Below are 27,066 nucleotides of genomic sequence, written 5' to 3' on the forward strand. Positions count from 1 at the left end.
TGGTACCAAATCCAATTTCTCAAAGTCAGACTAATACACTCACATAATGTGTTTGTAAACTAGATTATTCGACGTATACATTCAGGTGGAGCATCATCTAACTCTGGCATTCTGAGCATGTACCATAGTTCTCACCTCCCACAATAAACCCTGAAATAATAGGAGCTGATAGACAGAAGAATCAGAAAGGGGCCATGTCGCCCACACCTTCATTCAATAACTCAATAACTCCCCAATTGTGCTTGTATACCAGGACAAGGGCAGTAGTCCAGTTGACTTCATCGTGCATGGAAATGCACTGACCGAATAGGGAGTTGTATTTATCTGAAACAGATGGACATCCTTTGCTCTGATATCAATAAGCTGCTCTTGCACCTGCACTGACACGCTTGCAACAGCTGGCACTAGCTCGGAACAAGTGACAGGCAGAGTGTGAAGGACCGAGCCTTCGCACGACAATGTGTCTAAAAAAGAGAACCAACAAAATGGTCCCTCATATTATATACTGTACCGTAAACATCAATACGCTACATTTCCAATGCAGTCTAAAATGTTTTCTCCTCTATAATATAGATTTTTGGAAAGACGTCGGTGGAGGGGAGAAAACCGCTTCTTTTGTATTTGCCACCCCGATCTCGCCTCTATAAAATGGTGAAGTGACAATGTCTGTTGGAGTAAACCCTCTGCTATAGCACAGGCTGCAGTCGACTAAATCCCAGGGACTTGTCCCCCTGCAGTTCTGTTGTCAGCGAGTGCCAGGCAGAGGATGGGTGACAGTGTGATGGATGGCAGCAGGCAAATCCACTCCTCTAATGAGCTTATGAATAAATATATCTAGTCCGGGTGTGTAGATGCACGTGGCCATGAAATAGATATTTGTTACATTGCACTGGGTGTGAGGTGTGTGTGTGTGTGTAAACATGAATATGCATGTGATGTGGCATGTACAAGTGTACATGTGAGATTAGAGTGGGAGAGGGGAATGCAAAGAGAGACAGAGACTGGTGACAATAAATATGCTCAAAGATGAGGTGAAATTTTAAAAAGCTGATATCTACTCCCAAGATTATCAAGCATGCGGAGCCTCCTCCTGTTGGTGGAATTATCAACAAACAAGAAAGTCAATAATGCAATTCAAATTCAATTCACAGGGCGTTGTGCATATAAAGCGTCCCATATGAAAGTCCCATCAGACATGACAGGATTTGAATATGTACTGGAGACTCTTATATGCAACGCACATTTTCTCAGTGAAGGATAAGAAGAAAAAAAAACTGTACTGTCTCAGTTACGCACATACTCAGACAAAGGCGTAGGTACACGAATTAACATACACGCACATAAAGAACAATAATGTGGGTGAAGACACACGTTGCCCAGCTGTCTGCAACCCAAGCAGACCAAAACCAAACACGCGGCCCCGGTAGCTATGGCAACAGTGGAGCACAGGGAGGGAGAAGACGAGACGTGTCCACTTTTCACTAAGATAGCGGGAGCACGCGGGGAGAGGGTGATTCCACCAGCGTTAAAAGCCACAAGGTCCCAACACATTTGCTCAAATATAATCAAACAACTTCTTCGTATTCACAGCTCTCTGCTGCCTCGGGGGACCAAGTCCTCACCTTGTCTTGTCAATTCAAGAAATTCACCTTAAAAAAAAAAGTTGAAAATGAGCTGAAGCAGTTTGTTTGCAAATTCCTTTACAAACTCAAGGACAGTGTAGATTGCAGTATGATTGCAGTACGTATAAGTTCCTGCAATTAAGATATTTGGTTTAATCACTATCTCAATGCTTGAGGGGATATTTTTAAAGAGGATATGAACAAGTGAAAATGTTTTAACTTCAGTGACACTTTGAATATTTTACAATTTGTTCATCTATCTAAGGTTTGGATAGGGGTTCAGGAAAAATGTTTTATTTATCTCCAGATACATCTTTAATGTATAATTCTGATTATAATATTTAAAATATGAATGCCTATCTGATCATCACACAGCGATTTCTAGATGAATTCATTCATTTTGATGACCATGAACCAGAGGCTTGAGCCCAGCATGCACACATGTGTGAGGATTCTTCTGCACTCGTCTTGTTGACTCTTCAAAACAAAACAATGCAGACCAGATCTTGCTGTGCAACACACAATGAGCTGCACACTCCCGACCTCCCAACAGAGGATGCCGACAGTCAGCAGCAAGTGAAAGTCCATTAGCCATATAAGCTGCCTCTCCCTCTTTTGTGAATGCATGTGAGTGTCTGTGTGGGAGTGTGTATCTATCATTACAGCCTTGGGAGGATTAGCCAGGCAAGGTGAGGCACAGGCAGAATTTTCACGAGGATGGAGGGAGGTGCTGAGGTTCTAAGAATGCTCATTAGATGAGCTCTCCCCAGCCCAAAAAGCTGTTAATTCAGCGTTTTACTTAACCTTATTGAGCTTGGATTAAACCGGTAGCTCACAAGTGATATTGAAGCTGAAGCAACAAACGAGCAGGTTAATCTGGAGGACCCAAAAATGCAAGAGAAGATTCTGTAGCAGACATCCTGAGCTGTTTATCCCCCCCGAAGAATCCACAAAAAAAACAGATTGTTCACAAAGCATCTGTTGCACCACCGACCACCACACACATCTTCTATCATAGCTCGTAGCAGTTCGACACACTGGATGGCAACAGAGCAGACAGAGAGCAGATAATTGCTAGCACTGGGAATATTGAATTATACCGGCCCTAAAAAGCCTTGGTGTCTCTCTCCGAAAAACTCTTGACCAGAGGAGAAGAAAAACAAGGGTCTGCAGTGGAGATGTGTTCAAATTAAAGGTGAAAATGGAGTATAAATGGGCCTTATGCCTTGCACCAGTAACCCAGTAAAGATTATTTTGTTATTTAGTTATTTAAGGAGTGTCGAGTGCTGCGAGTCAGTTTTAGAAATGGTGAGAGAAGACACAGGAGGAGGGCCGGAGTTAGGGGATGCTCCAGCAGCATCATTTCGTTCTCCTGTGTGGGAGCATTTCAGATTTCATGTTTCCTATGATGACAGCATCTGTGCAAGGACATTTTTTTATTGACAAGAAAACCTATTCTTAGTTTGACAGAACAGATTCATAGTTTATATTCTTACCTAGAAGGCAAACAGCTGTTTTTTGCCTTTTTTTTTGCAGCAGCAATGTCTCCCTCTTGCTTGAAAAAAATAATAATCTCACATTACTTTGATTTAAGATAGTGATGTGCCTAATCAAGCTGGCCCAATCTTTCAGTTTGATTACAAAATGTTTAAATGGTGGATTATTAAGCCATAGATCTGATGCTGATGTATGGTTTAAAAATAGATATGAACCGAAACATGGATACAAAATATAGAATAGAATAGTACATAGATTTGTACTGGACAGGGAAGCAACATGAGGAACTGCAGCTAAGGTTAGCCTCTCCCCCCTCCTCTCTTTCACTCTGTTGGTGGATATTTAACATTTTTACAGTTTATTAGTGTTGCCTTGTTGTCTCTGCTCATCATGTGACAATTCTCCACTGCTGCTCTAAGGCAGACACACTTTCACTTTGAGTCTCAGCCTGTTGCTGATGTGTGAAAATTAACCAACTAGGTTCAAAGGCTTTTGCATATATTTACGTACACTTCTTTAACTTTCTGTGCATATGTTTCGGCTCCATCACTGACACTGAGAAATGACACTGACCATTTCACACACACACTTTCTCATCAGGAGACGCTAAGGACCTGAGGATGTCAGCCAGCTATAACCTTAAACGAAGCGCCGCTTCAGTGACAGTGAAAGTAGTATAATTGCCAAGCACACCACTTCATACAGTGGCCTTAAAATAGCCTTGGGCTGTCTTGACCTCTGTCTCAATTGGAGTTCAGGCCTGAGTGGAGATATTTATAACTTCCAGGCTACACGTACTTAAAAGATCATTGAGAAAACCAGGATGTGCTGAATTTCAGAGAGAACACTCAAAATAATACGATAAATAAAGAAAGTATCTGACTATATCATTTATCAGGATATAAAATGCTTTTTTTTAAAAAAAAAAAAAACAAAGAAAAAATGCTGTTGTGTCATTCCACTGACAGACAAAATGCCTTATAGTGCGGTTCATCACCCAGAAATGACTGAGCAAATAAGTTAACAGCAGACAGACAAGTGGTGAATGTTAATACAGAGACTGGTGTCGCTGTGCAGTCGTCCGTACGAGTTTGGATACGCATGGACACACATACACACATTATGACACACTTCTTTTTGCCCCTCGTTCTCTTGTGTATGTGTGTGACAGGAAAAGTGTTTGCTCAGCTCTCCTCCATCAGTGTTCTCAGAAAGCAGTGAGATGGTATATGTAATGCACTCCTCTGGTTTGTAAGCAAAATCATAACATCGCTATTAATAGCCCACTGCGGGTTTCTCTATTTTAACTCGTTTTCCAGAAGGTACCACTTTAGCATCCAGGTAAAAAGCAAATAGGAGCAACAGCCACACGAAACGGTTAGTAATATAGAAATACATTAATTTGTTAAGCATGAAAAGATGTTTTCCTTTGCTATAGTTAAACTGAAATAAAATATAATAATAATAAAAAAAAAACTGAGAATTAATTAGTAAACACTGTTGTATTCAAGGGTAAAATCAAAAGAGAAAATATGAAGGCCCTGAAAATGCCCTGCTACCTGAACTGAAAAATGCTGAGCGATATTTGTATTCTAAGATGAAGAGGAAGCAAGTTATTTCACAAAATGCAGCCACTTCCATGGTATTTAAAAAGAAGAAGTCAGTGAATCTATGATAATCTTCATTAAGAGGAGGTAGGAAGTTATAAGAAACTAGTACAGCCATCACAGGATCATATAAAGTGGGATAGTCTCAAGCTATGCTCCTATTGCTATTTCATTTTGAAACTTTAACTTGAAACTAAGAGTCTGCTCAGAGTCTGAAATCACACACTAAATTATTTTATTGAAGTTAATGGAGTCCAATGACAGTGCTTGACTGAAATATTAAATTCACAGTGATGATGTTCCCAAGAAAAATGACAGAGGGCCAAGAAGAGTTCCTTGTGGTACACCATTGTCAATATTACAAAAAGTATGTTAAGTAAGGGTGTAACTGTACAATGTGTTGTTTCGTTCAAGACAGGATGTTCCGTACATGAAGCTCTGTTCATTGTGATCCAAAGACGAACTTTACACAGCAACACATCATGAACCTTTCTTTTATAATTGTATCATAATCCACACCACAAACCGAGCCAAACATCCTGTATGACGCAATGCAAAGTACATTTGCCGTATGCTGTTGTCACACGAATGAACATGTGGTTTAAGCGGCTTTCTTTACAAGTTTAAGGGAAAATGACAGATGTGACTGCTGAGGTGCCTTAGCAGATGCATTTCTTTAACAGAGCTTAATCTGAGGGGGATCAAGAATGCAGGAGCGTGACATCATCTTGCCAATGGCAGCACTGACTGCATTTTCTGTCTTCGTAACACAACACAGTAATTCTAGATCCTGGGGAGTCGTTACAGATGTAGCACTGTTTTCAGACAAATAACTGAGAATCTATTGAGACATGCTGCTTAACTGTACAGCGAAGATGCTGAATCACACAAAGTGTTCAGAGTGGTGAAAAAATTCAATCAGCCATTCTGCCACTAAAGGGGAAATATAGCCAATAATCCACTGGTAAGCACAAAAACTACCACAATAATCATTCCAGGCATGAAATATCAGTCCAACCAGGTCCTCTTATACACTGAGGACAGCATTTTTGAATAGTCTTGTTATTTCTTTTTGAGCTGTTTGTCTGACACAGGCCCAAAGGACTGCAGAGGAGGGATCAAATAATTCCATGAATCAATATCACTCTGAACCAATGCAGATGGTATACAAGTTTTATTTGGCTGATTCACAGTAATGGGCGACTAAGGACCCTGTGATTGTTTTGTGAATAAATATGAAATTGTGGGCACTGAAATTCAAAGTTAACCATGAATAAAAACCTATGTCACCAGGTATATTTGTATTACATGTATGGATGTGGTTGTGCGAGTGAATCTTATGTCTGTTTATTTCATACTTTACTATCACAAACAACCTGTCCTAACTTATAGCATTTTCAGACAAAGAGAAGAGCGAAGCAACAACGATGGCAAGTTCTGAAGATCGTCCACGACCACAGTGCATGACCAGGTTTAAAATAATAATAATTAAAAAAAACTCCACGAGAGATCATGAACCAACCCCAGAACAATAAACTTGTCCATTTGGCCACACTGACATTTAAGTCCTTGATGTCATTGTCTGTACTTCCTCAATGACAGCTGACAAGCTAAACTCATCAAAACAGCCTCCAGGTGGTGATACTAAGTGTTGCAACCAAAACACGGCTGTGGGTGCCTCATCAAAAACCATTCACCTGAGTCCAGCAGTAGCAGCTGCTGATGAGGTACTTGTGTTTTGCAGGCAGATAGTGTTATTGAGACATTTTGTTCTGTTCATACAGCAGCTAGCAGTCCCACGGGGATAAAGGCACGGAGCCTGCAGCACTGGAAATGGAAGGAGGAACCACATCACAGCGTATGACAAGGTGATTCTGGTACATAACAAGCTGCTGCTGCTGTTGACTGCGTGGCGTGGAAAAGATATAAAAAAAAAAGAACTGTTCCCCATCAACCCATTTATGCTACATACATAGCTGTGCTCATGGATGGGAAAAAAAAAGTGAGACTCACAATAACAAGAACAAGCACCATTAGCCACCCACAGCCTGTACTTGGACACGCACACACACACCAAAGGATTCGACACACACACACACACACACTCAAAGACAATTGAATGCTCACCCACGCTGACGCATGAAACAGACCAGCTCGGCATGAAAAAAAAAACAACAAAAAAACCAAAAACACTTTGCACTCTGGTTGATTTACAGGTCCTCAAGCCTACATTGTCATTACAGTGCAGCCCTTTGACAAACGCATCATTTCATGGAGAGAAATTACTTTCCTGCACTCCTCCCATATCTGTACAAACGTCATTCAAAAGGGCTCACTGACGACGCTGCTCCAGCTGTAAGGTCAAAGAGCAGACAGACCAGGTGGAGCAAAGTTGGAGCAGCAGGTGATGGGGGGGGGGGTTACAGTTTGCCAGACATAAATAGAGGAATGAAACGAGCGAAAGAGGGTGTGGCAGGGCTCACCATTCTCAAACCAGATCTTGCATTCCTGAAGGCTGGAGTACGGCACCAGCCCCCCTCCTTCCCCCTCCAGCGACACAAGCAGTCCTTCGTCTCTGAACGATGACCAGTTCATCAAAAAAGAAACGGACAAAGAAGAAACGGAAAAATTTGGGAAAAACAAAAACACCTGCAACAGTGCAGGAGAGGACGAGCGCGGAGGAAACAGACGCTTCTCCCTCTATCGGCTCCTGCTGCCTCCTTTCTGAGGAAATCTCCACAGGTTTCAGCGCTGAAGCTGCCCGCTCAGTTCAGTCGCAGTAAATGATACAGAGCCAGGCAGATATGGCAGTGACAGGAGGAGCGAGAAAGGAAGGAGGAGGAGGAGGGAGGGAGGGAGGGAGGGAGGAAGGAAGAACGCAGCAGTCACTGTGTCACTGGGGAAAGAGGGGGACACAGAGGTGACACCTGTGATAGCAGCACACACTCAGGGCTGACTGGTGACCGAAACCTTTGCCACTAAGACTGAAAAAAAACAACAACAGAAAAAAAAACAGAAGAAGAGAACAGAGAGCTTCTTCTGCGAGTAAAACCGTGAGCACAGATAGGAGTGAGCGCCTTGTTCGCCTCCGTGACTGCATTAGCGCTTAGCGTGTTACGTATAGATGCGAGAGGCACACTCTCTCTACAGGAACAGGAGCCCAGGTCTCCAACAGATGAATGGTGCAGTGCTGCTGTTGTCATGGCAACCGCAGAGCAAAAGGAGAGGGAGGAAAAGGGTGGGTATTGGGGGAGGAAAGAAAATAGCATAAAAAAAAAAGAGAAAAAGAAAGCAGGGAGGGAGGAATGGAGTTTTGCCGTTCGCGAAGGAGCTTTGGGGACACATCAGACCATAAGTGGGGAGAAAAGAGAGCTGAGGTATTACTTGAGAAAAAAAAAACCCAAGGGTTTCAATAAACCTACTCCATTTTCCCCTTGGGTTCAAGCGTTTGTCTGTCCTTGTTTTACCCTTGAAACTGTATTATTTGTACAGCTGCAGCCATGTTCTGTGGCTATTTAGGGGTTCAAACCCAGAGGGCTAAGAGTTTATTGTGTGCCTTTCTTTGCTTTTGTTGTGGTTCAAATCCGCTGCTGCCTTCTGATTTTGTTCTATATTCATCTCCTTCAGTCACACTTATTTCCCCGGAGTGACATCTACAACCCACCCCCCTGTAAATGTTACCAACAAGCCTCAAAGACGTTACGGTTACATTTGAAAGTTTCCAAGTGTCTAATGTTACCTGTTACTCTAAAGTCTGTACCATATAATCCCAGAATTTCTTTGTCAAACAATGTTTGCGTCATATTTATTTGTAGTTGGACAAAAAAAAAGAAAAAGAAATATTGACATCCACAGTGGTATGATACAAATGGAGTGCACTGTAGACTCGTCACATATTGTCAACAACAAGCAACGGAATCCGGTGAAATAACAATTGGGGGTGGTTGATCACATGCTTGGCTTTGACTGTAACACTATAATCACTAAAATAGGAACAGATACACTTGCTCCAGGAGGTTGCATAAGTGCATGAGAAAACATTTTGACAGCTTTTTTTCCCCTTTGGAAATGAGGAGCTCAGTAATCCAGAAGTCGTAGCTGTATGTAATCGTACTATTGCAATACAGAGGTTTGATGATCAATAAATCAACTATTCCCTGTATTTCCCACTGCCGTTATTTCAGTAATCCAAAATATCAATAGCTTTTATTTTATTATTATAATAGCGACAAAAAATGTGGACAAATTTGGACAATTTGGACTTTATGTTGTGGGAACTTTTTGTTGTTTCTGAGTAATTTCCTTTACATTCATTATATACCACATACAGTATATATAGTTTTCAAAAGTTTTGTCTGTGACCTTTACACCTACAAAATCAATGCTATCTTTCTAACATTATAATCATTGATTTCTTTGTTGTTGTTGGTTTTTTTTTATTACTTCTCTCTAAATTAAAAACATTTTTTTTAATAATAGCGTCTATCTTTGTAGTTTATCTGATGTATGCAATTACAATGAAAAACAACTATCAAATCACATATATTTCATTTGTAAATCGCCAAATACCAACATGCAACATCTCAAGCCACTTGTACATTCTTCTGTGAGTGTAGATGTGTCACAAAGGCATAAACATAAATAAACCAACACTCAAAGGGAGACACTCTTTTTTTTTATTATATCAAGTGCTCTTAAAGCAAAAGTCTGACATTTTTTTAAAAAACATGCTTCTTTTGCTAAGTGGCAGAGAATTACAAGAGATTGCCAAGCTAAGAAATTCTGTTCCTAAGTTGTAATATATATTTATTGTTCATGTTTGGTTTTTTTTAACTTGTGGCCACAGTTGGATTGTGGGACTTAAACGGAGCCGTTTAACGCTAAACTAAGAGATTGTTTCATATAAGAACTGGTCCTGAATGACTCATCTAACTGCACACTTTATTTTCCTTTATGTCCACACAACAGCTCTACATTAAAAGTGACCTACTTCTTTCATGTCGGCAGACGCAACAGATGTCGGATTCAAAGAGCCCTCATTCACCCGAGTGACTTCACGCTCACATGAAAGACCTGCTGTTTACATATCATGAAGAGTATTAAAGATTTGTGATTACGTCCCATCACAAAATCAATTGGATTAAATACGACAAGAATTTAATCTGCGTGGTGATTCAATGCTCCTCCCTGAGGGCATCGCACTTTTCTCTCTGCACTTAACCGTCACTCTTTATTCTTCACCTGTGACAGTGGAGCTGAAAATGTCACATTTCCCTGCGGCGGAAACAAATGATTCGGAGGTTTCCGCGGGGGGGCTGGGACAGTTGAGGCAAGAAAATAACAGCAATAATTGAAGAGCAATTTTCTCCGGGCGCTTATACGGTGGGTAAGGAGGCGTCCCAAATGTCATCTGAAATATTCACAGAGGACGCCAGATGCCACATGAATGCAGGAGGCATTGAGAGGGAAAGATTGAGACGTTCAAAATGTCATTTCGCCTTTCCAAAACGCACGGAGGGAGGGCAAAACATCATAAAGTGCTGACAACGTGGTGCACTGCAGGTTTGGTTTCTTAGATGACGTCAGGATAACAAGAAAATGTCTGTTACATTATATCAAACAAGCAGCAGGGACGCACTGTTGTAAATTCACCTAACTTTGATGACATAATATTATACTTTACATTACATGTCATTTAGCAGACGCTTTTATCCACAGCGACTTACAATGGAATTGAGTACAATCAGCCAGGGGTGGAGTCGAACTTGCGACCATTGCGACCATTGCGACCATGATGTCTTTCGCACACAGGGTACAGGTCTTGACCAGGTCTTGATGACTGAGCCCCGGTCACATAGTATATGATAACACTATTATAAATGAGCTGGCTTGCAGGACTATTAAACATGTATTTGTTAACTTATATTAACTCTACCAGATAAAGATTGTTTTTCAATAATGCATGAAAATAAATGAATATACTGTATATATAACTTTATGTATAATATACAATGTACTGAAAAAAACTATTAAGTAGTTAAAAATGAGCTCCTAAACATTCAAACATTGCATTATGCTTACACTTTGACGCAATATATGTTGTATAACAATAAAGTAATTGTAATTTAGAGATTCAATTACACTTTTTCTTTGTAAAGCTTTAAAGATTATTACTTGGATTACTTTGGCTACATCTGCATTAAAGTTATTCATTCATTTCTTATTGTAATGAAAATATACGGCTCAAAATGTGCCTCAATCATTTACATCAACAGGAGATTTATGTGAAATATGTGAAATAATCAGTGTTTAGACACAATTTCCTTCAATCAGCTAATTATTACTAACCCTAGAAGCAATTTCCTGATGAGTAATGGTATTCCCAAAAGAATAACTTTAGAATAAAAATAATTTCAGGTAATAGCTCAACAAGTAATCCCATTGACTCCACCCTCTACCCATTGATTTGGATAGACAATCAGACAATAACAATAACAACAAAAAAAAGGGAAATCATTTGCATAAATGCAGCGTCCATTATGAGAGGCTACTTTAACAGAGCTCCGCTGCTTTAATGTGGGTCCTTTAAGACCACCCACACGATGAGCTGGAAACCTGACCAAGCAGTTCTGCTCACTGCGCCTTGTGCCTGACCATCCACACTGCTAATGATCACTTTTATACCTTCATCATGTCCATTTAGAAGTTAGCCCACTGTAGCACATTAAGATCTTAACGCACCAGTGAGACAACGGTTTTTAGATCTACCCATATTACATAAGACCTTTTTTTTTCTCTCTCTCTCTCTCTCTCTCTCTCAGATTTCGGGGCCAAATGCAATTTTCCACCTTTATGTGGCGATCCATGGGGAGGCAGTAATCGTATTGATTGCTGCCATTAATTAAGCGAACCAGTGTAATCTAAAGAGAGATGTTGAAATCATTTTGTTTAAATGTTTCGGAGTGGAACAGGGCCAATCAATCAAGCGGGGGAGACGGCTCTAGTGTGCCCGGCACTTGAGGGAGGCGTTTATTAAAGAAACAAATAAGCAATCAAAGTGATTACAACTCATAATAATCATCAGCTTCTGAGATATCATTGTGAGAGCGAGCAGTCGTTGGCTCTCATGTACACTTGCCTCAGACAACATCGAGGAGCTAAAAATATATTGGGTAAATGTGGCAGCCAGTATGAATATTTAAAAATTAACCCTACGAAGTACATTTAGTTTATGCACTGGACTTAAACTTCATTAGTGTTTCCGTCTCACACTTCTACTCAACAAATCATAGAGAAATACTTTAACTTTTTACCTCTCCAGGATTTATCCCACACTTACCACTGTGAGGATATATTATCCGGTTGCTGATCAAACGGGTCAACAACATACTCAAACAGAACAATCAGTGTATGTCAGTACAAACTGTGTATTTGATATTAGCTCTTTAATTGCAGTGCAGTTGCACTAATTAGCAATTTAAAGTTTATCCGATTCTAAAGACAGTATGCCTCATAAGGTATACGTATCTGGCTGAATTAATCAAACGTGTTGAACACTGCATATTTTATTTTATTTTATAAGTAATAACAGTGAGTTATTGGACTGGTAAAAGAAATGAAGTGGCAACATCTTAACTAACAACAACAACACAGTTCAAGGTAGCATCACAGCAATTAAACTGATAGACATTAGGTCTATTATAGTAATCTCTTAAATGCAGTAATTGCTATAATTGTATAATTATTATAATGTAATACTATTACAATGTGGCATGGTTAAGATGGATGGCTACATAGATAGTATCTTTATTAATACAGGTCTTTCTCCCAAATACAGTAACTTGTTACAAGATTCGCATATACTGTATCAATATTGCATTGGTCAGTGCCACTTGTGTGCATATTATATTATATTATATTATATTATATTATATTATATTATATAATATTATATTATATTATATTATATTATATTAGTAGGAGCCAGTATTGAGTTAATTTAATTTAGAGTTAGTTTAAATGATTAATGAAGAATTACTTGTTAGAGGGATGGGTCTATATGTACTGGAAAATATGCAGCGTTTTGTGTCGGTGGACGTGTGCGTTGGAAGCTGTGCTAGGTTTGGTGTAAAAGGTGTTCTGAACGTTATGTTACTGCTAAATCAATAGGTCGTCATTCACGACCTGGAACATCAAGGGAATATTACTGTGTGTTGTTGATCTGAGAGAGGCTTGCATACGTGTGGATGGAAATGTAACCTGGATGTGGAAATAAATGTGCAAACCCTTTACCTTGACTCTTCCTTGCCATGGTGATTGAAGATTTGAAACAGTATGACTTTGCAATTAAGTTTACGTTTGCCTCTATTATATTACATGATATTCTATTCTATAGCCCACTGTGAGAGTCCAGTTTGTGTCACCAATGCGTTTCACATACAGACCCCTTGAGCCTCTGAAGCCCCCATTGAAAGTCCTTACACGGATTAAATCCAAGGGATTTTCTAAATTGATTCGCACCGTCATGGCATTTTCATTCCATCAGAGCCATGAGGAAGAACATCTGAATCTTCACCATCAGCACCACTCCGCATCCCTTAGGCCAACCAGGGCCCATACAGGAGGGAATAGCCAGGGTGTGGTTGTCGGAGGCCACCAGGGGAGATCAAAGTGCTGCTGACTTTGGACCTGCTGCTGTTCGTGCTCTGATGCACAACTCCCTCTCCCTTTTTCTCCCACCTCTGCCATCTCTGGCATGCGAGCGGTTCAGGCCTCTGACACCAGCACACACACACACACACACACACACACACACACAAACGCAGACAAGCTTGGTACTTTCAAGCTGTGCAGGAAGTGGTGCTGAGTTGAATTAATTAAAGGGTGAGAAAGCTGGGGCGGATGAGGCCTAACAATCTGGTGCTCGATGCCACTTGAGAGCAAGCACAGATCTTTTTGAGGACCTGAATGACAGAAAGCACCTCAAGGTACTTGTGCATGTCGTAGTCCTGCTGATGCAAGAGCAGTTTAGCTAATAGAAGCTGTGTGAAGTCATATTGACATGTGATCTGGAGAAAATTGCCTTCTCGTATACAGCGTGTTAAGAGTTCACCTTTAAAGTGAAACAGATTTCAGTCCTGCGGGGCATCCATCTCAATAGCTGGAGGAAATCATACAGTTCCTTCACTATTACAAGAGATTACAACAGGTGGTGTTACAGACACATTAATCTAGCAGGATTTACATAGTGAAAGGCTAACTCCACCAAAATGATATCTTTTAACCCTTCACTAGGCAAAGAACTATATTTGGTAACCTCCGCAGACATCTGAAACCACATTACCACGCTTAACCGTGAGATCTTAGAAGGACATGTTTCACCCGGGCAATCGGCAGAGATCCAGCCACGCCACAGAACGTGGCATCGTGAAATCTGGCCAATCAGTGGAGGCCTGCGACACTCGAAATGAAAGTTGGAGCAAGGAAACATCTAAATCACACAGGACAGGGGTCCCCGAGGACCAGGATTGGGAAATAATGTTCTAAAGTGTTCTATAATGTTCTAAAATAACTTTCCTTTCACATTATTTGCGTGTTTCTTGTATATTCATATCCATATATTTCACTGAGGTGCCCTGTAAAGGGTTAATGGCATGTCCACAAACACTCAAGGAGAGTTAGGATGAGCATTTTAAATATGCCAAGGTAAATCAGACCAAGCTAAATTGCACGGAGCAGCACATAGCTGACACATGCTGCACATAAAAAAAAGAGAAAAAAATCTAAAAATACAAAGCAGCCTTCACAACCAGCATCACCTGACTGGTTCAACATACCAATGTGTGCCGATACTGCACAGACCTGTCCTTATGTCAGCCGTGGAATAAGAATAGTACAAATAAGACATCTAGTCTTTGATATAAAAAACAAACACAAACAGACATTTACAGGCTCATAAGCTGACGATCCAAAAATTAGTTTTCAATCACACACGACATGAGTGGACGCAAAACCTTAGTTAAAAAGAAAAAATAGACTGTGCCAAAGGACAGATGGCTCCTCAAAGTACTGTGAGAAGCAGAGAGAAACAGTTACTTGGTCTTGTTTACTTGGTATTGTGTTTACTTGTGTTCCCCAACTACACACTGACGTCAGTGAAGTGAGAAAAAAAAGAAGAGCTTTGCTGTGTTTCCTTTCTACAACCCACAGCTTGAATGACCCAGGACGGGAAAGACCATAAATGACTCTGCGTGATGTCAAAACCATGCTCCCCCTGGCATATGAAAAATGGTTAATGATCTGAGGTAGCTGAGAGGCTGGTGCACCCTAGTGGTGACTGCTTTAACGTCCTTAACACCCACTCCACTTCAGTGTGGAGGCTGTGCTGATATTAGGTGAAGCTTCAGTGTCAATATTTCATTCCTCTTTTTTTTTAAATCCAGCACAGCAGTGAGCCGTGGCTGTCCGGCCTGTGCTGTGTAACAAACCGCAGCTTCCCCCATCACAACATGACACGCGGAGTCATAATCCAGTTAATGGGGGAGACGGAGGGGAAACACTTTTCCACATTCTCTGAATGTCAGAGAATGAGTGTGGAGGGAAACGATTAGTGGTGGGAGATAAAGCGCAATAAAGGGAGGGAGAGGCAGCCACGGCTAACAGTCCATCAGCTGTTCTTGGCACCCGTCACTTTGGTAGGACTTTGGTGATTACAAGAATTGGAAATAGCAATGTTTGCCACAGCTTGGCCCAGCTTCAGAATTATTGGGTGAGTAATACTGTCAGTGATTATTCCATATCAGCGAGCAATAGGGTGAGAAATCATACCACGCCTCTTCACTTTGTCACATAAATCTGATTTAACTCAAGGTGGGTGAATGTCTGTTGAGAAACCCTGCCTGCAGTAGAACACTGAAGGGTTAAGGGAGGTCCAATGACTTCATGGGGAGGACAGGTACCTCATTTAACCCACAACCCTATTAGCAATAGCTTTACTTTCCAAAATGACGTCTGAAATGATGCACAAGACAACCTTAAAACATAACAAAGAGAAATAAAGAGAATCAAATGTCACTGCAGTGTCTTTACCTGTGAGCTTCTTCACAGGCTGCAGCCTGACACTGATGGTCTGGTGGGTGAGCAGCGGGGAGGAGGGCAGTGAGCGTGACACGCCCTCCATGATGCGAATGTGCTGCATGCCCTCGGTCATGGAGAGTGGGGGCACGGCGTAGTCTCCTTCAAAAGCACAGTCGCTGTCTATGCTGCCACCTGCAGGGTAGGAGGGAACACAATGTAGTACAAGAGGCTGGTTGCTCATCTCCTCTGAGCAGTGCATTAAACATTCTAACACAGATACAGAAAGACAAAGAGAAGTCCACATGTGTAGAACTTTTTAATAAAAAAAAGTATATATTTGGATCTCTGATGCACTGTAATCTAAATTAATGGACATGTGTTTAGTTTAACATATGTTTAGTAGTGTAAACATATTAAAAAATAACCTGCAACATTTCCTGTCGACTCACTCGTCAAGTGTTTATTTTTTGAGGATACACTGCTCTTACAGTACATTTACCCCCCCTCCCTGTAAAGAGGGATATGAGTATTCCGTGGGAACCTGATCCCTAGTTGCTGATGTCACTGCCACACCATTATTGAGTGCATTGGCGTGACTGGTGTGGCCTAGAAGAGAGAACAGCCCTGCAGGCACGCAGCACGTGCTGCTTACATTCACGGTTATGAACTACAGACTGCCTGACCTCTGTCAGCTCCACAGTAACATCACACCCCAACATTTTACTACACTGTGTGAGGATTTTCTGACCATTCATTCTAACTAACAAAAAAATCACTTTTTCAATTTAAAAGCCACAAAAAGGAGGGCCTTCACACACTCAGACGCACTGATGAACACACAGCCAGCTGCCTGTGAAACACATCATCCATTTTGTGAATCAGTTCTGGCTCAGAGTGCCTATTTCCCTGCAGACGGAGCTGTAAAACCAACTGGTCAAGTAATACTCTCACATCAGATAGCAGCCACCACAGCAAGACATGAAGCCATTATCAGACATTAGTCCATGACAATTCCCACAGGAAGCCTGCGTGATGGCCAGGATAGGAATACATAGTGGTGCTGTAATGCAAATGCACATGTTTGGACAAACTTGCCCACAGCAGAGAAATTACACACACCCTCTGTGGCTCCAGCAGTCAGTCTATCACTGGAAAATGTCACTGCACAAGCACAAGCAACAGCCAGAGCGGTGGTTACACCAAACTCACATGGACATTATCCTCATAGGCAATGCAGAGCCTGGTGTGGGGGACCAAGTGGGGACCTATAATTGGGGCTGGTGGTCAAGATTCAAATGAATTTTAATGCATTAAATTCTGCTACTGTTCCAAAAATGTTCTTCTTAAGACTTATCCCTTCTCACTGGCTTTTAGTACTAGTTAGGTAAGACACCTTGTACATTTCATCCTCTACTAATTGTTCTCTCCCTTTATTCTCCTGCTCTTGGTCTCTCTAACACCTCTTACTCTTTCTCTCTATCTCTCCTCTGTCCCCCATCTTTTCTTGTGCCCCTTTTTGCCATTTTGGTGTAATTGTGCGGACAAAGTCTGTTCTAACTTGCCTGTTTTGCTTTGGTCTTTGCTGTGTCATTCCTGTGTGTTTGTGCACTGGCCTTTATGTGTTGCTTCATGTTCCCTCTTCCTCTTGTTTTCTCCCTTCCCTCCTATTTTAACATACTTGTTGTATTATGTTGATTTGTTGTCTCCCTGTCTTTCATCTCTCCTTGTTACTCTACTTCTATCCCCTCTTTTTCCCCCCCCCACCTCTCCTCTGTCCCCTATTTTCCTTTCAACCCTGAAGCTGAGGCATATGCTGAGCATCTTTGAGTCTGGTTTATTCCTGTTAAAATGTTTTTCTCTTCCCTGACACCTTGGGTTGGGCCTCTTCCTTTTCTTCCTTTTCTTTATAATATTTGATAAGGCTTGTTTGGACTGTTAAGCACTTATTTTGTTTAAACAAATGTGCTGTATAAACGTATTTATCATTATTCTGGGGTAAAAAACATTAGTGACATTTCACAAAATATAATTGTCTTAAAACCAAAAGTGATAACAAAAGTTAGTATAACTTCAACTATTACATTCAGGTGAATGTCTTTTTACAGCAGCCTCATTGGAGCAGAAAGTAAAATGTGTGATTTTTGGGGCAAATATGTGAGGGTTGGAGAGGGAGGAAAAAAAACGCACTCCACTAAATTCCAGAAAACAAAAGAGTCAAGAGGGAAATGAAGGCCTTTTATTTTAAGTCTGTGATGAGAGGCATGTTTAAGGACTCCTCTATGCCTCGAAATAAACACAAACACCCACTCATCGAGGTGCTCGGCTCAAAAGACGCACGAGCAAGAAAGCAAAAGGCAACAAGAAATTATAATTGCCCAAAACATTCCCTGCTATGCACTGACATTCCTGACACTGACGGCTGTCTTAATTATTTCCCCCCTGAACTAAGACAGATTTACAGACAAAATTATAGGAATATAAATTTCATACAGCTCAATTCCAGAACTCATAAAACGTCTGGTGATAAATTCAAAAGGAAATACAACCCGGCAAATAAGGACCTCCATGGGCTCCAACAGAGAAAACATTTATGGGCAAGAATGGAATCTGGAAAGAGACTGAGTGCAAGAGCTGAGAAAGTAACAGTGGGACAAGAGCTAGCTTAGCTTTTGCTTCTCATTCACTCACATAACACACACTCAGAGCTGGGTGGGGCTCAGTGTACTCTATAATAAACAGCAGAAGAGAAGAAAGACTGCAGAATCCAAGGCAATCCACAAGCCTCTCTTTTTCTGAGATCATTAACTTTAGAATAACACATTTTGTAGATTATTAATCTCTTACCTTGGCCGACATGGCTCAAGTGATGGTCTAAACTGGGCGAACGGGGGTCTGCATAGTCCTCGCTCCCACCATCTGCAGACAAGGAGTGGAAAGAGAAAGACAGGGATTGAGCTCGCTGGTGCTGGTGCTGGTAACAAAGTGTGGAGGTGCGGGCCAGCAGCAGAGCCACGTCCTCCTCTCCCATCAGCCAGGTGTGGGAGCGCAGGACACCCAGCAGGCTGCTCACACACAGCCCCTCCACGCCCTTCCTCCTGGGGCCCATGTGGCCCCTTATGGTTGCGAAGGGGGACCGCGCCGCCAAGCCCCACTTCTTCTGCCTGCCCATGTTTAGACTTAAAAGTCGGCGTGTCTGTTTGTACAGGGCCTGCCCATGCAGATAACAAGAGCGTTTACATGACAGCCACAGTTGCATGCAGAAAGTCCTGTGTTCGAGCGACAATCACAGAGCTCAATGGGCTCTATGGTTCAACGGGCAAGGACTAGCAGTAAAGCAGTGGGCGTTTCCCTGTTTCCCTAGATAGATCCACATAAGTTAATGATATGAGGATCAATTGCACACAAGGGAGCAGGCAGGCAAAATTATCCACGGCGGATGGAGCTGGTGTGGCGGGCGGGGGAGAACATCAGTAGCACAGTCGGTGTCACTGGAGGTTTGTTTCATAATCCTGTTCAAGTGTGTGGATCTACTGTAAAGTAGCAGAGGAGGTTTGGAACAACTGATTTATACATCCCGCTGGAATTAAATGAGCTATTAATGAAATCTAAACTAAGCTACTAGTAGAGAAACTTTTCTATGTGGAGAAAGATCAAGGAGGGTTGCATTAAGTGGAAAAGTAAGGAGCCCTTTCATTCTAAAAAAATAAATAAATAAACTGTATATTTCGGGGCTCTGCACTGTGTTTTTTGTTAAAGAGCTCACCATCTTCCAAAAAAACAAAAACAAATAGTCATGTATTATCTCTCACATCACAGGTTCACACACTCTGTGCCAGGAGCCACACAGCAGTCTAGATTGGCTCACTGGTGGAAAGATCAAGCTCGTCGATGGACAGATAGAATATGCCGCCGGGCATGATTGTGTGAGAAGTGGGCCAGGCCTGGGATTGAGAAGATTTTTAGGGTTCACTCTCTGTCAGAATGTGCTCAAACAGAACACCAACAAAATGTGACATGTGATTTGACGGAGAGATCATTTGAGACGTTCAAAAATGACAAAAAAGAATGAATCCTTTGAATACAAACAAAAACACATCCTGTTGGCAGCGTTTCTACCCGTGACATCTCCAATTCTCCACTGCATGTACATGCAGAAAATAGCTTCTCACCTCATGTATATGCCTATGTGATGAGCCATATCGTGTGCACAATCAATGTCGTGAAAATCGATACAGGCGCTGAAGACGATGTGCGCTCGCTGGGAGCATTGCACGCACAGCGAGCTGTGATAACGTGCACATACGCACATATACAGAGTGTGATGTCGTGAATGGAAAGCTCAGTGGCACAGTGACAGATTTTGCACACTCTGCTGCTCCTGTGGTGGATACGTTGAGCACCTCGGGTGACAATTTGACATGTTCATCATCAGACGGTGTGGCTTTAAATATGTCACATCTGAAGCTTACATTCCCAGTTCTAGGAATATGTGACACGTCGTTTCAAGCTTATTTAGATGTTGATTCTATTTGTTCTATATCAGTTCTCGTAAGACGAGCGGCAGGCTTTGCTGGAAACGATGCAGTTGTCATTCAGTTATATTTAAAAGGACAAATGTATGCTAAACCTGCAATTTGAAATAGTTTGTTGCTGAGGTTTCTGGGGGGAAAAAAAAAATCCACTCTGCTTTACCTCTTCACGACGATCTCCTTTCTCTGGACTACAAATTCTGTTTAGGCTTGATAAACACATCGTTATAGCCCTTTATTCAAAAAAGAAAGCGTCTATTCTTCCGTACAGATTGCTCTCCAGTTATCAGTGATCACAGTGCATTGTCCTGCCACACAGATCAATGGCATATTAAGCAGGGAACATGAAAGGGGAGGGCCCATGTCTGACAGAAGACAGAAACATATTTTCATTCCAACCACAGAGACAAACCGTGGACAACCAACTGCTTCTTCACAGAGCACCCATGCATCAACCACTCAAGAGAATACAACTGAACACAGCTCGGTATCTGATTCAAAGCCAGGACACACAATCACTGCTCTGTAACCACATCCTATTCAGCTGGAAAATCAAAGCTAAACTCTCTCTGAAAGTGAAAGCCCAGCTCCTAAACCCCGAGATATAATGGTGCACTTACTTACTGTTGGCTATTCTTTGGAGCCGTAATGCCATGGTGGGGTGACAGGATGTCAAAGGAGCAAGGCAATTTCGCACTTGGACAAAGAGTCATTATGGAAGAATTCAGTGTGATTTCTGATAGTGATCCCGTGGAGCGTGGTGCTGAAGTTTTGACTTTGATGAACCTGTCTGTGTTCACAGGGTTCAGCGTGACCTCTGCTCCATAACGAGGCGTCTTCCACAGGTACAGTCCGACCAAGATTGCTATAAATGGTGGTCTTTTTGAGTAATAGAAGTTAACAGAGCGACAGAAAACTAAATCATCCCCTGGTAAGATTTGCAGGGAGGGGTTAATCTTTTTTACTGGACATTGAAAAAAAGGTCCGATTTAAGAACATGGGGCAAAAGAGGTGGAACAAATCATGATTTGAACTGGCTTTGGTTCTGTTGCTGTGAACCATCAATCACGTTACACACATAAAGAACCAATAGACATGCAGCTAATATAACCAACAGCAGGAAGAGAAACTTTAACTATGCCATGTAACAGAGACACATCACACATTTTAAAAGCCCAGAGAATTACATTCTTCAGTTCAGTGACTTCAATCAGTGACAGCACAGTGAGTCCTTTAAGTTCCTTTATGCCTTTTTTTTTTACTCGTGCTTATTGCCTCCATGAAGCCGCAAGTGTTGTTGTGTAGCCAACTTTTTGTCAACCCCCGGAAAGCGTTAGAGTTATTTAATTAAATGCCACAGCAAAGTTTTATCACCATTCATCAAAGTAAAATCCCGTACAGATTTAACATCTCACATTTGCCTTATAATGTTTCACCAGACAAAAACTATGAACACAGAACAATAAATGTTTGAAGCTAGCAAGAAATTAAATATTTATAAAACTAGTAAATACAGAATACCTAGGATTTGTTTGAATTGTGACATCACAGATGTGCTAGAAACACAACTAGTCAGTGGAAGAGGAACAAACAACACCACCACATCCTTCATTAATGTTACAGGGGTTATTATTTTGCATCTTTTACTTTGTTCTCTTTTTAAAACAATGGTTTTGATGATCCACCTGATGAAATAAACTTAGTGCTGTCCCAAGTTTTAAAGAGTAAGGATCGCTACAAACATAAATGCGTATGACTATGCTGAAGATAAACTCACCGTCGGAAATGGAGCATCTGGCAAAAATAGAGCAGACAAAGGAGAACTTGACGTCTTTCCACTGTTCTCACTGATGCTGATAAGTTTAAACATATTCCCACTATTTAAACCTTGGATTAAATTACTTTTTGACCAATGGGAATGGGCCGGGGGTCTCAAACTCAAATGAGATGGGGGCCACTGGCTATCTAGTCTAGCCAAGTGAAAAAAAGTCACATTTTTTGGGAAACAAAACAGCTGTTCAGTCTGGGTGGGTGACATGAGTATAAAGTTATAATCACGATATTCCACAATGATACAGCAATAACAATATGGAGAATAATAACTCATTACTAGAAATATGATATGAATATAAGTGGTGTGCCACATAAAATCAATTAGGGGCCACAAGTGTTTCCTGCTCTTCTTTCTCCAGTGAGCTAATTGATCTCAAATCCCTACAAATCTGACACAGAGACAAACAGATCACTTACGAGCTATGATAATAAAGCATGACGACATGGTATATTCAGGTAACGCACACACAAATAAAGTAAAAGTGCTCATTATAAATTACATAGAGCTGTCTGGCATGAGGAGATGCACCACGGGAAGTTTACCAAAATAAGACGTTGACTTCAAGAGTGTTAAAAACTAAAAGGTTTAAAATTGGATAAAGATAAATGCCAAGGAGTGAATCAGTGTTGAGTGCTGATTCAGAGAGTTATCATAATATGTACTGCCAAACTGCAATTGCTGTCACTGTAAGAGGCGTGGATATTTAATGCTCATGTGGAGGTCCCATGACCACACGTTGGGTGTAGTGTTTAGCACTCTTGACCCGGTCAGAATGTTCTCCCCGTGCGCATGAGTGTGTGTGTGTTTAGGTTTTCTCCGGGTTCTCCGGTTTCCTCCCACAGACCAAAAACATTCAGATTTGGGGATTAGGCAAATTGGACAGTTATTTGTCTCTATGTGGCCTCTATGTGATGGACTGGCGACCTGTCCAGGGTGTACCACGCATTTCGCCCTATGTCGGCTGGGATTGGCACCATGTGGAGGATAAAGCGGCAGAGTGAGTGAGAGGAGGTCCTATACTTCAGGTCAAGTGTGCAAACTGATTTCAGACATTTCAAGTGAAGCTGCAGACACTAGTTTTTTTTTGAGCAAAGGTCTGAAGAGGCTGAAATCAGCAAATGTTTGTCACTGTTGCTGAAGATAAATCATTTGATCACTGAACTTGTCAAATATTATGATTTTGCTAACCCATCAATGTCAGTCTGACTGATCATCTGTCAGCAAACGTGACCTTACTGCTGTTGTTATCAATTAACAACATAAAAAAAAAATAAATAAATAAAATGGCAAACACCATCAGCACAAGAATGCTGTTGTGTGTTTGAATTAGGTCTCGCATAAAAACTCTGCTCCACTGGTTTAACATCTATTTAAGCTGGATTTAATCAGATTCACAACAAAGCGGAGCACCTTAATGAATCACAGCGCCACAGTGTTCTGCACTGAGCCGTAGGAGAGCGCAGACATCTGCTCAGTTGTAAAGTTGGCAGACGTCTTCATTAGCATCAGACTCTGTGGCAGCTACTGCAAACATTCATGCATAGGATGATAAACACACTTTGGACGGGGAGCGAGAGCTTGTCCTGGTCTGACTTCATGCAAAAGTAGAATGAAAGGGAAAAACTTTCAACAAAACCACAATACACTTACACTTGCCATAAAAATAGGGATGCTACACCGTGATAGGTCCAAATATTAGGGATGGGAATCGGTATCGGTCAATATTGGTATCATGGAATAATACTGTCAAAATCACTGGATTGGATATTGGACGGATAAAAATGTAAAATCCGACACAATCCAAAAATCCTTTAACTCGCATGCTTCTGTATGCACAGGCTGTAAAAATTGAAATGAGTCATGCTTGGGCTTTTTTGGGAGAGCAATATTTGTTACACAGTTGGAGAATTATGTCTTTGAGATGACTCAGCACAAATGTGTTGTTAACAGCGTCATATGTTCATAAATGGTCTAAAATGACTATTGGACTATCGATATCGGTAGATACTCAAGTTTGTGATATCAGTATCGGACACAAAAAAGTGGTATCGTCCCATCCCTACCAAATATACTTTCAATCATTCTGCAGAGTAACTGTGCAATAAATTCACATCCAACTACAGATTTCCTTCTTGAAAAATATCCATGAAGGTAGAACTGTTGTGTATCTGCGGTGTCGTTCTCTTCTCTCTTCTGCTGGAGTCTCATATTCAGACTTTTGTTTTGACAAATCACAGATCAAAGACCAAAGTGTGATGGAAACACAGCAGGAGCAGGAGCTCTATTTCTCGAAAACATTAAATAAAGTCAACAGTCAAACAGATCAATAACCAACCATCACAAAATTCATCAGGTACAGCATCTGGCAGATGTAGACACAATCCAGGGGCATTGCTGCTGTAACATTATAAAGAGTGTGTGAGGTAGCCTGACAGATGTTACCTGCACTGACGGGCCAAAAGACAATGGTGTCACCTCTTGAGCAGGTTTAGATAAAGGGAGGACAAACGGCATCAGTTATGAGAGCTCCCAGTCGAGGGAAGATACTGTTGTGGACTTTAAAAGTTGTGAGTCTGTGGGGACAGTATAACGCAGCAGTGCTGAGCAGAGAAAGAGACTGAGAGGGAGAGCTAGACAAGCCGGCAGTTTCACAAGCTGTTAACTGCATTTAGGGACAATGCCCATATCATCTGTGATTTAATGTGAGCATCCTTCACTAAAAGAACACTAAAAAAAGCAGCCAGCGTGCCAGCAACCAGTGCTGTAGCGATAGCTGACACTTCTGAATGATTCTAATGCCCGACGCCAGGTAAAGACTACAATAGCACGACGGAAAGAGTGTGAATCTATATTGTGCTCAACAGACTGCTTTTATTAAACGAATAAAATCGTATGATTACTACATTCAATTTCTGCTCAGTTGATGTACAGTATAATACTGAGGTAACTTACTTATTTTAAATTTCTTAAACTCTTTGTTATAGTTGGTAGTGCTTGATTTCTTTTGTATTGTGGCATTCTTAACTCTCAATGTCTTATTTGTGAAGCACTTTGTGACGTCTGCTTTTCTTTTTTCTTTCAAAAGGAACTGATTTCCAATTAAAGTACTGGTCAAGCTACAGTGGAGAGGTTATTCATTGATTATATGCTACACTTACACGTAGTTTCCTTGGTCCGAAGTAACATATTCTCCCCTCCTTCACATCAGGAAAGCCCAGAGCCTGTGACCCTGACCACCCATGAATATCTGGAGGACAGTGAACAGCACGGTGGTGGCGGTGAGCCAAACAGGTGACGCATATGTGAGTGGCTGAGTGCGTCAGGCTCTGGCTGACAGCACCACGACTCAGCAGTGTCCTGGATGGATGGAGGTGTTATGATGGAGGAAGTAGGGAGAAATAGAAAATGTGTGTGTGTGTGTGATATGCTTACACTCCTACACTGCTATGCAATGCTGAAAAAAGCTATGTCGCAGCACTGAGTGGGTGGGCTTCGATTGAAAAAAAAAGGAAAAAAAAAGCTAGTGAATAAGAGTCTAGAAAACAAAGAGAGGCTGTATCAAGCATCTCCTACTTTCAGTCTGACACACCACTGGGGTTACATCACTGAGCAGAGAAGTGAAAAGCATGCAGCGAAAATAGCCAAACGGAAATGGAAGTGTGATGAGATTTTCACTTTGGCTGCCTTGAGACCGAGAGAGAGTACGAGCATAAGAAAAGAAATAAAAAGCCTGTATGGAACCTGGACTTATACAGGTGTTCCAGTCAAGAACAATGCTTTTGCTTAAATCCCTGACAGTGACACATAGAACAAAAAACGTGGCAGACACCCCAACTGTGCCATTTCCCCATCTTTAAATGCCTCTACATCACAGAGACTGAGGCAATGACAATTGCCCTGCATGTGTGCCTTGAGGAAAAAGAAAGAAATCAGCTGGCTGACTTATCATTTCAGGAATCTTTGAGCTGGACGCAGATATGGAAGGAGACAGATACAAACACTTTTAATGTGAAACACAGATAGTCTGCTGGACCTACACCAGAGTTAGTTAGTCCTTAAATATGGAGCATTTAAGAGGTCAGGCGTTGATGTTTTGAACGAGAAGACCTGGCTTGCAATCTCTCAGCAAAAAGTGCTCGATTGGGTTGAGGTCATGGCTCTGTGCGGGCCGGTCCATTTCTCACTCACTCACTCATCTTCTGCCGTCGTGGGGGGGGTGGCGTTAGTGCCAATTGGGGTACACCCTGGACAGGGAGCCAGTCCATCACAGGGCCACATAGAGACACACCATACACTCTCACAGCTACGGTTAGACTGTCCAACTTGCCTAATCCTAATGGTAAGAAACCCATGCACACACAGGGGGGAACATGCAAACTCCATGCAGAAAGGTCTCATGTCTTCTTGCTGCAAAAGCAAGAGTGCCAGTCAATTTCTTCCACACAGTCCTGTTGGAATAGAAACCCAGATAGAAAACCTCAAACTGTTGCCACAATATTGGAAGCAAAGCATTGTCCAAAACGTCTGAAGCGTTAAGATTGTTCGTCATCGGAGATAAGGGGCCGAGCCCAAAGCCTGATTGGAAAACCTGAATTCAGTACTTAACAGGTGTGGCCAAATACTTCAGTCCATATAGTGTGTCTGGGTCTGCAGTATAAGCAGAGCATCACGTCATCTCTGCTAGTTCCCCTAGACCTCAGACTGTATAGTGAGGAGATTATAGTTGCAGATGTGTCTTGAGAGAAGCCCCAGCTGTCAGTCAGTGCTTGTTCATTATTGTAAACGATTTTTCAAATGACACAGTCAGTTCTTATTATACAGCAGCTTAAAGATGCACAGGGGTCAAATGTGATCCTTTCCCCTGTTGCTTTAGGGCTCCTCTGAGCTTCACAATAACAACA

General features: G+C 41.5%; 1 protein-coding gene across 9 annotated transcripts in view; it reads right to left on the reverse strand.

Moving 5' to 3' along the window:
• tanc2b (tetratricopeptide repeat, ankyrin repeat and coiled-coil containing 2b) overlaps positions 1 to 27,066 on the reverse strand; it is a 117,944-nt gene that overhangs the window by 45,191 nt on the left and 45,687 nt on the right. For 7 of the 9 annotated variants that reach the window (XM_044014162.1, XM_044014163.1, XM_044014160.1 and 4 more), the window contains 2 exons: positions 18,647 to 18,718; positions 15,815 to 15,994 (listed from right to left, as the gene is read on the reverse strand). In XM_044014162.1, the coding sequence (XP_043870097.1) occupies positions 15,815 to 15,994; positions 18,647 to 18,718 (252 nt within the window). Of the gene's footprint in view, positions 1 to 7,209; positions 7,504 to 15,814; positions 15,995 to 18,646; positions 18,719 to 27,066 lie in introns of those variants that run through there. The other 2 variants (XM_044014165.1, XM_044014164.1) reach the window with 1 other exon arrangement.

Source organism: Solea senegalensis, linkage group LG18 (assembly GCF_019176455.1).
Source record: "Solea senegalensis isolate Sse05_10M linkage group LG18, IFAPA_SoseM_1, whole genome shotgun sequence".
Lineage (NCBI taxonomy): Eukaryota > Metazoa > Chordata > Actinopteri > Pleuronectiformes > Soleidae > Solea > Solea senegalensis.